We start from the raw sequence: 12230 nt of genomic DNA on the forward strand, positions 1-12230 counted from the left end.
TAGAAACTATAAGATAGTTAGTGCGAGTATATATCTTTAATACCAGTTATATGTTTAAGATCGTTATTTATACCGTAGACTAATTTTTTAATTAATCTGTGATTACAGACGGAGACTATCTTGCTTCTTTTATATACATTTTCAGAAAATCTAATTTCGTAGAATCATAAAATACGAATCTACCAATATATGCACATATTGCAAAAAATTATAATCTTATTTTCGGTAATTATCGATTCCTACTGATATAAATTTTATTAGGCTTTCATAAATTGTAACTGAAAGATTAGTTAATACGTAAAACATTGAACATAACAAGTATGTATTTACTTGGCGCAATGAGGTAGGAAATTACCATTCGTATATTGGAATGTTCATAATTTAAAGGTTAGAGTTAAATACATGTCAATAGAACGTATTAAATTTAATTATGAAATTTGTGACTATCACGAAAGAGATTATACGTGTATAATTTAAATCAAATATGTTTATACAACGATTTATTAGTATAAATAATTCACATTGATCCAAGTAAATGGATATTAATACAGTAATATTACGTACAACCTGTACTTATTATTAGATTCTCTATCAATTTTACCAGTACAATTGAAGGGAGTAATAATATTTTGGAAATTAATATCTAGAATATTCTGGCATTGAAATTCTGCTAATTTTAAATTATCACTCGTAGAATGTTTAAAATATTTCAAACGGATCAAACAGATGGAAAAAATTCACCTCCAGCTGGACGATCGATTATGCCAGGGTTGCTGAAAAGCGAAACTTATTTTCATCGGTGTTCTTTGAACGAAATTATTCTTTAATCTTAATTTCGTTATCACGATATTTGACACTATTAAGGAAAACTAGGGCAAAGCTCTAGAAATGACGAGGTAAAGTAAAATGAAAAATGTTGTAATAACAGTGGTCGCGATAGATATGTTTCCATCATCGAAAGTAAAATTACTCGATGGTAGAATAAAATTAGAATACTGTTATATGTATTTTCTCCATTTCTGCACCTTCAAATTTCGCATAAATGCGTAATAATACGTAATCTAGCGATCATAAAAGAACGCTACTTTCGGCAACCCTGGTAACGTAATGAAGACCTTTCCCGGCGAAATAGCGAAAAACAAGCGTAAAAATGATCGAAATCGATTTCAAGACGATATGTATACTGTATTCAGCCCAGGAGGCAAAGATTGCATGGGAGTAAAGAGAGGTTCGCAAATTGTCGCCGTATTCGACACCGTAGGCAACGGTGCTGTCTTCGACGAGGACGGTGCGACCAGGTTCGTATTGGAAAAGAATTTCGCTGGAATTTTTAATTACTGTCGCTCTAGACACCTTCCGTTCAAGTTTCCAATTGTTTCTGCAGGCTGTCGTACAACCAGATTGGAGGAATTTGGAGGGATAATCCGACAGGAGTACCACTGACGTGGAAGTGGGACATCCGCGAAAAGAAATCGATAACCAAAGTCGTGTATCTGGTGGGTGTCGATTTCTCCATTTCCTACATTTATGCAATTAGTTTGAAAGTGATTGATTATGGAAACGTTCTAAAAACGATGTACAATACCGTTTACAAGCGTTTCCACGCTTTAGTCAATTTCTAGCGACAGCACCTAAAGACGAAAGTAAACGTACTGTTACTCGTATTAATAACCGGGCATGGCACTATCTCTCTATTTATATAAGAGGGGTTGATTTAAATATCGCGTTGCTTATTCCGTCTACGATAATACGAGGCGCTTATCGCAGCTTGAAAATACGTAAACAATTTCTTGCAAACAACGTGTTTGATGTTCGACAAAAGATCGTCTTACTCTTACACCACACCGATATTCGGACGCTTGTCACGTTTTGCGTAACTTTATTTGTTACGTAAAAATCTGTTGTACGAATAAACATCATTGTTAGGAAGAAACTGTTTACGTAATTTTAAGCTACGATAAATGGAGAATATTCATATTTTCATAGAACAGGCAACACGATATTTAGAAATCATCCCCCTCTTATATTATCATACAAAACAATGAATAGCAACATGGTACTGTGTTCGAATATTGATGCGACTAACTGTATATACCATTGCATGCATCTATTATTTAAATGTTTCTGCACGTATTAACGTCAAGAGACTCTTGATTAGCTTCAAAGAGTTTCTTTGATCTGGCATTAGTATAACGGAAAAACGAATGAACATGGAAATAGAGAGCCTGCGAGTTAACAAAAGAAGTTAACGCAAGAATCGACGACCAAAAGTTCCAATTTTTTACAATTACATATCACCTTCTAATCTTAAATCTGTTATATTTTGCTACGACGATTACGAAGAATGAAGTAACTAATTCATAAGTCAGTATCTGTATGTCCAGGAGAAATCGGCAATGCACATAGAGAAGCTTTTGGATCTGGCAGAGAGGAGAATATTAAAAAGGTAGGAATGTTGGAGAAAATTCGACAATGTTCATAAACGATTTCATTAGCATTTGTGTTCGACGCAAAATCCGTTCAGTTCCGCAAGTGTCAAAGCGTCGACATCGCCTGCGAGTCCGCGAAATAAGGAGAAGAAGGTCGAGGAGCTGAAACCTGTTGTTCCAGAGCACGACGACGAGGAAGAAGAGGTCGAGTCCGGGTACGTTGAGGAAAAAAAGTAGAATAATCGCGCTTCACCGAGGGTTTGCTAATTACAACGGGTTCGCCTCAATACGCGAAACATTCATAACCGTGTCTTTCAATTAAAACTATATGTGACGTCGGCGAGCTTCCAACTTCTCTCCTTCCAGCGAACATTGACTAGACGAATAAACATTAATGTCTGATGCAGCAACAATTCGCCCATACGAATTCACGCTACATTTCCTTGTCACTTAATCACCACCGGACGAAATATTATCGCCACAAATCTGAATCGCGATATCACGTTGTTATAACGTAAAGGTTTCTTTCTTATTTCTCTGTACGTTAGAGATACGTATCTTTTTATATTTTTATTTCTATTCGTATATTTTATATCTGGTCCGTGAAACTTATTCGAATCTTCCGCATCTTAGACAAATTCGTTCCGACGATACTCACCACTTCAGACCGATCCACTTAAACGTGAACGACCATGTCGGCTTAAAAATTTTCAATCGGACAAATATTATACTTCGATTCCTCGCTGACAAGAAGAGTATAAGGTAATATGGAAACAAACAACGCCAAATGTCTACTTTGCTCAGTTTCGACGTTACGATATAACGTTAAAACGAATATCATCGAGTTATAATAGTTCGTATAAGATTATTTCAATTTATTTCGTATCGTATGGTCGATGCGACTATTGGAACGAAAGCTATCTAATGGCTTTAGCGAAATTTGATAAGTTATAAATTACGAATTATTAGTAGTATTAGTAAATTCTTTTGCATAACATTAACGGGTTTTACAAGTCACTTCATTGTCTTCCATTTAACATAAAATTGTCGAATTGTAGAAAGAATCTATAGCCTAGAATTTATAACTTCTCAGTTCACTAATAACAGTTGATCGATTATTTTGCAAGAGGTACCAGTTGACAATTTATTACGTAATTCATTTTACCAATTGTAGAATACAGTTGGGTACGATTTTAAACTTAAACGAGGAAGTAGAATCTTATTTCGTGGACGCGAGCCTAAAACACGGTATGCTGAAGTAAGTAATTGCTTCATAATTTTGTCGAGATCATATCGATTCTACGATATAAACGAATAAAAGATGTACTTATCGTTTTGTTTGTAACAGATGCAAATTCGAGGAACTGTTACCGTCTCGTTCGAAATTGGACATGATCATGGATGGCATAGCCGAAAAGATCCAGAAAGTCAGAAGATCAGCAAGATATCGTGAACTTATGATGGCCAAGTATAGACCGTTGCTGCGTGTCTGGAAAATGTCAGGAACTAGATGTCGTCCACGATAATTGAAATTTATCCTTTCTTTAGCATAACGAATTTATTAAGATTATCCTTCTTATTGAAAATTAATAAATCCTCCTCGTATTTTTAATAATTTAACAATTTACATATCTAATAAGGAGTAAATTTTGTCATGCATATACGAGATTTTATAACAGCTGTAATTACCAATTAACAAGTTCACGTAATTATGCAATTTTCACCGGAATTTTCTATAAACACAGCTTCAACGCGGTTTAAATGCATTTTTATCTGAATTTTACATGATAATTCTTGTACATTCATTTTTCCCCTTCCGCGTGCGTTAATCTTCGATGGTTGAAAATTTGTTGAAAAATACATAATTTTAAAGGCGGTCTTCCGTTTTTCTCTTTCTTTTAATGAAAATATATCAAAAATAATAATTATTTGCCAATTATTGCTTACTCCGTTAATAAAAACAACCCAAATCGTACGTTTTTTCCTTGATATATTTTTGAATAATATTTATATAATTTATATTTATAATTTGAACAATATTTTCAATTTCATATTGTTTGTTAATTATTATTTTTCATTTTCCTCTACGAACTCTTTCCTACAGCAACTTTGAATTATTATTATTATTATTATTATTAATTATTATTAAAGATTTTCGTTCGTTATACGTCTACCGTAGTTGTTTATTCAAATTCACATTTATAATTTTATATGATATGTAGTTTCCTTTGAATAATTTGTATATTTTTGCATATAATATGCACTCTGCAAATATTTGCATCTGGAAATTTTCCATAAATGAATAAATTAAGTCGTACGAGCAACTATAACGCATCGAGTCAGTGTGTGCCACGTACAAGAAAACATCAAGGATGTACCGAAAAACTTCCACTGAGCCGACACAATCCTATACAAACGTGGCGCGGCTCTTCTATGGGAAAAAATCAACGAATCAAGATACGATTTATTACGACATCTATTTTATTCGCCAGAATTAGCCGTCTCTGACTTGCGTTTATTCCCACGGTTGAAAAAATTTCTTGCTGAAGAGAAATCCGAGAGAAAGCAGTTATAGAAGCCGCTCGTGAATACTTTCCGAATCTTGATAAAGCGAAGTTTCCTAAAAATGTAAAACGACTGAAGGAACGGAGAACATCGAGAAATAGAATAGAACAACTTGAGAACGATACGAGCTGTTTTCCTATCGTATCTCGAGCACTTTTCGAATGATTTTCACGTATTTTCCACGATTGAGAAATAATTAATCCATCAAGAACCAATTTTGCGTTATCGAGTTTCGTCTTTTTTAACGTCGTCCGATTACGAAAGAAAAGTTAAGCGATATATTTTCCGTGATCGTATCTTCCTCCATCTTCTTCCTCCATCAAACCGAAACCTTACAATTTTATGAAATTAAAGAAGAATGAAATATCTGTAGCAGACCTTTGCCTTTGACTTGTGCATCGAAGTTGCGAGAGGTGTCTGTTATTCCATTTACTTTCGTTGTACCGTGACACAATGATATGTACGGTATATGTTACGTTATTTGCATCCATCGATACCGCTGCATTCGCGTTAGTTTAACGTATTGTTTCAGTGCTTGGTCCTTAATAGGTTTAGGGAATGACAGCCAATGCCGAAAGGACGAAGAAGAGGAACGCAGGATTATATAAATAAAAATGAATATGTAATTAAAATAATTATGAAATAATCAAATCTTGTCTCAGTGTATAGGTTGCTCGCGCCAGTGTAACAATGTATACGATGTAACTCACGCGCATATATACTTCCGCGTATGCGTGTACATGTGCAACTCTGTCTGCATCGTAGGTTACATATACATTCGTACGTACGTGTGTTTCTGTAAGCGCGGGCGTGTGCTTAAAACACATACTTGAAACATATTCCCGTATCCAGGGAATATTCTTTTCTCGAAAATCTTAAATACTAAGCGAACAAGGGGGACAAAAGAGCGAGGAAAAGGGGATGAGAGAATGAGGAAGATGGAGAGAGGTATGTTCGCGGGTAATTTCGACAAATAAATTAGGGTTAGATCGTTCGAAAGAGAAAAAGAGAGAGTTAGAGATAGCGTAAAAAGAAAAACGATATAAATAAGAAGACATACGAAGGAATCGTCACGAGTTCCGATAGAGACATCGGCTTCCGGTCGCGCGAAACATCAAACACGCAGAACCCGTGGCTCACGAGATACGAGCTACGGCGAAGTTGCAAGAAGGAATATCTTTCGAATTATACAAACGTATAAATAATCGAGTGTACACACAGTTTGCGATCGAGAACGCGGAATCGAAAAAGAAATCCGCGCGTCGGCATCGCGTAGGGCCGTCCGACTACTTCCGACTTATTTACAATGCCCTCCGAGACTGCTCCGGCGATCATCCACGAACCTTACCCTCGCAGCACGCCGTGACTTATTCTTACCGCCTTAACGCGTGATTAAGCTACTTTTTCTTAGTCTTATTACCGCGATCATGACGCGCCACGGAGTCCGGCCTGGAACGACCCGCATCGGACAACGTTTCGCCGTTAGTCGCGTTAAACGCATATCTTCGTACGATCGATCTTCTCGCGTAAGGTAGTTGGCGCGGTACGTTACAATCGTACAGATCGTTGCGAGCGGTTACGTTGCAAACGTATCGAGGTAAACATAAAAGTTTGAACAACCCGATGGTACGCGGTGCTTCGTGGCAGTGAAAGGATTAACAGGCACGATCGCGACAGGTGAAACGCGTTCCATGCGTGTCGTTCTTGCGATTCTTTGATTCATCCTCCTTTTCTCTTCTTCTCTCTGCTGCGGAGTCGCGTTTCTAGTGCGTTTCTTATTTACACGGTACCCGAACATTCCGTCCGTTCCTTCGTTCAAGCAAACTCGATCGAAGAGAAAAGCACACGTTCGATCGACCAACGATAAGATTCGACTAAGGAAGGAGGCCTGTGGAAAAGAAGCTGAATTCCGGAAGAGAAAATCGAACGAACGACGAAGGAGAACGGAGAGAATGTTCGAGGTAACTCGGCCATAAAAATTAAATAATATTCCAGCACGGTGTCCGTCCTCGAGATCGGCCATCCTCGAGAAATCGTTTTCTCTCGTTCTTCATCGAATTTCTTTCACGGTCGCGACCTCAGTTGGCCACCTTGACGAATTCTGGGTTCGGCACGCTGCAGTTATCCGCTGCGTATGCCGCGTGCACGAAGCCGCTTCCGGCCACGATATTTTTCCGGTCAACGGCGCGCACCCTGACGAAAAGAAACGCCGCGACGAGGGATGCGACTACTACTACGAGAAGAAGCATCACGAGACCGCCGACGAAACCAGGCAGACTCATGCAGATGGTCTCGGGATCGGCCGAGGCGCTGGCGTTTTGGATAACGACCGTGGTATCGTTGCTGGAATTCGTTGTGCCTAAGGCGAAGTTCACGTCGCCTGGCGCGACCACCTGAATCGTCCTCGAGGTGTTCACGTCCGTCATCTCCTGGGCTGCTCGCTTGTACACGTGGCTCGAGACTAAGGTGACAGTGCGGTAGATACTCTGGAAAATCGAAACGATCGAATGAGTATCGTAAGTCTTTTATTCTTCGACAACGATCAAATAAATAATAAAGATACTCGTACACTGGAACAACGAACATCGACGTATTTGCAGAAAAGAAATCTTACTATACTTCTTACATCGTTTTCAGTTGTATTATCGTACGATCGTTGTTATTACTCGCAGCAACAGAGTCAATAGCTAGATATACCATATCCCCGATAAAGATACGCAACGACGATTCACCGCGTTAATACGATAAATACTGGTGACAACCAAGTTTCTTGGCAAAATCTTATTTATCATCCGATTTACCTAAATCGTACCTGTACTACCTCGATCAAACTCGTCATTCTACATTTCAAATTCCATTCTAATTGTAATTCTACAGCCGATGACTGCGTGTTTGTACAAATAGATATTTTTCTATATATAAAATAATCAGAACCTGGAAGAATCAGAAGCTAACCGAAAATTTATTTTATTTGTTTTATTTCATCTTCGCATATTACGAGCACCTTGTACGTTGATTAATTTTTTTATAGATAAACTGACCCACGCAAAGTAAATACTCACGGAATCATCGTCATGCAAATGTTCGTCGGCGGATCTTCGCCTTCTGGCACCTCTAAGCTCGGCTGGAAAACCTTCGACCGACCTCGGTCGACCTCCGAGGGTGGCCAGGTTACCCTCGAGCTCCTCGGAACCGGCGGTTCCCTTTCTCTTCACGGTCTGATAGGCCCCGGCTGGATGACCAGGAAGAGGGGGCGGAGGAAGGTGAATGTTATCTTGCGGGCTCTGCGGCGAGCTACTGGCCGTCGCATCTCCCGGCGTCGAACTCGGCGAGGAAGATGAGGTTTGTGCTTGCGGTGCTGGTACTACATCCGCGTTCTGCTCGCTGTTTCGAAAGTAATATTCGTTTCAAACGTTTTCGTATAAAACAACGGAAATTGCGAATCGCTAATAACGTGCAACGAATCAAATCAATCAACGTATCGAATTAATAACTATACGTCGTTGCAACGAAACGATATTAATTCGTCCTCCGGATACGAAACGAAGAGCGTCGTTAAAAGCATCTTCGCTGGCTTTATTGTACCATAATTTATTATGTTAATTATATGCGGTTATCATCTACCTGTAAGCTCCAGCCGGTCCGCTAGGATGCCGAGGATCGGCAAACGCCGGTGGTACACCGTATTCGGGTACCGGTGGCGCTCCATATTCGGCACCAAGGTTCTGATGAACCGGTGCACCGTATTCCTGAGTGAGAGCCGTGGCAGGAGCACCGTACTCGAGACCAGGATGTCCACATTTTGGCTCCGGACAATTGTAACGACAAACTTGTATCACGCATTGAAAATGAACGTTCATGCTATCGGGGAATTTGAAGGCCTGGAAGTAAGCGAAGCTGACGACAGAGGCGCTCGGACCGAAGTTCTTAATCTTCTGGAATCTGCAAGCAACCAAGAATCGTTACACCTTGTTTCGTAGTCTATAATAGAGTGGACAATATCGAAAGTATTAAGATTACGAAACTGTGTATACGCTTAATCGCTCGATCGCGAATAAAGAACAAAGAAATTACAATTTACGATGGGACGAAAGGATATTATTATTTACCTTGACATGATCTTCGGCCTAACAACGCAACCATACTGATCTACCAGCTGAATAGGTGCTCTTTTGCCATCGTGGGCAACGCAGTTTCTCACCAACATGTCGAACTTATTCTCGTCGTCTTTGATAGCCAAGACCATGGTCATGGTTTGCCCTATCTTCACTATGCCGGAGACTTCGCTGGCCCATGGTCCTTTGCCAACCTGGATCTGCATCCAGCATTGCAGATTGTCGCCGAGGAAGTTGGCGGTAACGGCGTGTAACATATCCACTTGGAAGGGTCTGAAGGTTACTGCCTTCTCATAGAAATCGTACCAAGTGCAGCGCAGCTTCCTCGCTTGATCCCACACTTCCTGCACGTACGGATCGTACTGAACGATTATAGTGTTCTCCACGTAACTACCGGAAGGTGTCGGAGCTCCGTAAGCCGCCACGTTATGGTTAGCGGAAGAACTCATTCCGCAGGAATTCAAGAAGATCTCGAAGGTGGCGCTCAGATGACCCGTGCCTGGCTTCAAGTGAACGCAATGCGGATCCGAGTAGAAACCCTTACTGAAGATCATTCCGTAAAACGGCCTGTCGAACTCGATGTTTACTCGCATGTGCGTCTTCTCGCATTGCACCTGCAAATGTTTTATTTGCGGTGTGTCCGGAGACGCCAGCGGCCAATTTTCCTCGGCGCCGTGCGTCGCAGGAGGACCATATTGCGCCGGTGCCCCGTAAACCGATCTGTGTTCTAAAGGCAGTGCGCTACTGTCCACCAGCGGAGCTTCGCAATTTACCCTCTGAAAAATACGAACGAACGTTTCTTTAGCTTTTCAAGCGCATTTTACATCGACCGCGACTTACCTGCAACTCGTCGTTGCGATTACCAGTTAAATAATAGTTATTCTATTAAATCGTCGATCGTTTAATAGACGAAACATTAACCATCCAAGATGCATTTTGCAAATTATATTTCGAATCGTATGGAAAATACGAGTTTCGATGAATATTAACTCTGCAGCGTTCTTTCGGTCGTTTCGGAAAATATCTCGAGCGATTTCTCGTTTAAATTTCGTTTGAACTTATTCGAAATGTCGTTAGAAATGTCGCTAAAATTATAACGAGAACGGAATATAACGACGGAAGGGTCGCAGTAGGGTTAAATGGGAAAATGTTCGTAATCGAGGTTCGAGAACACGTACAGAAGCTACGACGAAGCAGGAAAAAATAAGAGGTATTTGTTAAACGACTCTTAACGGACGACTCGAAGGAATGACGCGTTTTATGACGGACGGGCCAACTGCCCTTTCCAAGGCTCCGCACGTATGTGGAAAGACAATTTAACCGGCTGCGTTTCGAAACTCAGCGGTAAGTCATAACGGCGAGTTAACCAGAAATATGGACTGGCAACACGGTACCGGAAAATCTTCCTCTATCCTCTATCTTCTACCCTTCTTCCTCCATTTATTTCTTCCTTTCTTGTTTTTTCTTTCCATTTCACCGCGTCTACTGCGCCGGTCCTTTTCGAAATACACCGAATGACAATGAGCTCGATTCGAGCACCTCCGGCTCGTTTCACCGGAGTAAAGCGAGGAAGAAGCGAGTTGCATTAGGAATTCCACGAACGTTGTTCGTCGTTGCAACCTTTCACGGAATGCCAATCGAATGCGGGTTACGGTGCTCGAGATTCCATGCAATTGTACTGTGAATTGTCAGACCGATCCGACCTTGAAGATCATCAAGCGCAGCTCGACGGTCCAAGTTCCTCCTGCGATAGATGTCAAAGATATCGGAAACGAAAAGACACTTTAATTTCCCTCGTACTGCGATAGTTCCATTGGCACTTGAGAAATGGCGGAAAAATGAGAACGTCGTTGTCGAAGGATGAAATAAATATCGATAAAAATAGGGAAATACGGTAAATAAAAGTAAATAAAAGTATACGATAAGCAGATTTATAATAGAAAACAAAAGAAAATTGCAACACTTGTACGCTATTTTGTCAAAAAAAAAAAAAAAAAAAAACATAAAATCATTACGATTAACACGATCGACATTTTAGTAATAGCAAGAGAACAACACAAAAGGGAGCTATGAAAATCTAACGTGTAACTAATACCCGCTTAAATTTCAACCGAATCGAGTGCTTTTGTCCAATTAAACTAATGTATTATTAGTGAAATTTAGTAAGCCGGAAGTTGCGAGTTAACGGTGTTAAAAATTTTCTCGCCTGACATAACAAATTAGAAATCGTTTGGAAATAATAAACTGAAAATAAGTAAACATTTCCGACTAAAGTTTTTAGACAGATTAAAAGTATAGCGTAGTAAGTAAGTATTTACTGTCTTCGTTTGCACATTGCTTCGGTTTTTATTGATTTAAGCGATTCGATAGTAAAATAACCGAAGCTTTGCAAGCGAATCGTACAAACTCCATTCCATCCGCTGATACAGAACAATTGTAAAATTGCGAAGTTTTGAAAGTCAAAAGTTTGGAAAATTGCCACGTTTTTTTTTTTTTTTTGTCATCACAAAGGTCGTTACGGTTTTTTGTCGTGCTTGTTAATTATCCAGTTCGCTCATATTATTAATCGATAAAAATTGTTGTGCAAAAGACACGGATTTTTCAAATTTAACCCGTGCTTCGTGCCTTTCGTTGTATTTGAGGAGGCAATCGCGGTTTAACGAATGCGAGTCACGAGTCGTATCCGACACATGCTGGCAGCTATTACATGGGTCAGAATTTGTATTAATACGACTAAGTGAGTCGGTTAAAAGCGACCGAAAACAAGGGTACTGTTATACAACAGACATTCTTCGGTTCAAATCGATCGCGTACGCATATCGAGGATGTCGAGAGTTCTGACCAACGCCCACAGATTTCGCATTCCAGGTTAACTCAATTGACATACGCACGCGACCGAATCATGTACCGAATAAATAGGCTTACTCCGAATAATTTACATTTGTTCAACGAGCTGAGTCTCGACAAAATTATCGGTATATACAACGGAAGCAAATACGACGAAATAATATTTCATACGTTTTATCGTTATATGATAAGAGTGCTATATCGAAAGTGTCTAATAACGTCGCTTGGCGGCTAAAAAGAGTTTAAAATTGAAACAGTTTAAATATGAAACAGT

At 39.7% G+C, this 12230-nt stretch overlaps 3 protein-coding genes across 11 annotated transcripts in view; 2 read left to right on the top strand and 1 right to left on the bottom strand.

Annotated features, from left to right (window-relative positions):
• The first annotated feature begins 531 nt into the window (after positions 1 to 531).
• LOC117209360 lies at positions 532 to 1622 on the top strand. Its single transcript, XM_033451313.1, has 2 exons — positions 532 to 1298; positions 1385 to 1622. Exons 1-2 carry the CDS (start codon positions 1108 to 1110, stop codon positions 1620 to 1622), a joined length of 429 nt encoding a protein of 142 aa, XP_033307204.1. The 5' UTR covers positions 532 to 1107.
• A 419-nt stretch (positions 1623 to 2041) lies between these two features.
• Positions 2042 to 4316, top strand: LOC117209361. The gene is made up of 5 exons (XM_033451314.1): positions 2042 to 2056; positions 2496 to 2662; positions 3063 to 3191; positions 3604 to 3687; positions 3778 to 4316. Exons 1-5 carry the CDS (start codon positions 2042 to 2044, stop codon positions 3953 to 3955), a joined length of 573 nt encoding a protein of 190 aa, XP_033307205.1. The 3' UTR covers positions 3956 to 4316.
• Positions 4317 to 5594: 1278 nt separating this feature from the next.
• Positions 5595 to 12230, bottom strand: part of LOC117209365 — a 61370-nt gene continuing 54734 nt past the window's right edge. For all 9 annotated transcript variants that reach the window (XM_033451330.1, XM_033451323.1, XM_033451324.1 and 6 more), the window contains 4 exons: positions 9104 to 9885; positions 8619 to 8936; positions 8057 to 8378; positions 5595 to 7480 (listed from right to left, as the gene is read on the bottom strand). In XM_033451330.1, coding sequence (XP_033307221.1) covers positions 7073 to 7480; positions 8057 to 8378; positions 8619 to 8936; positions 9104 to 9885 — 1830 coding nt within the window. In that variant the 3' untranslated portion in view covers positions 5595 to 7072. The remainder of the gene's footprint in view (positions 7481 to 8056; positions 8379 to 8618; positions 8937 to 9103; positions 9886 to 12230) is intronic.

This window comes from Bombus bifarius, unplaced genomic scaffold, assembly GCF_011952205.1.
Source record: "Bombus bifarius isolate JDL3187 unplaced genomic scaffold, Bbif_JDL3187 scf7180000008176, whole genome shotgun sequence".
Taxonomy (NCBI): Eukaryota; Metazoa; Arthropoda; class Insecta; order Hymenoptera; family Apidae; genus Bombus; species Bombus bifarius.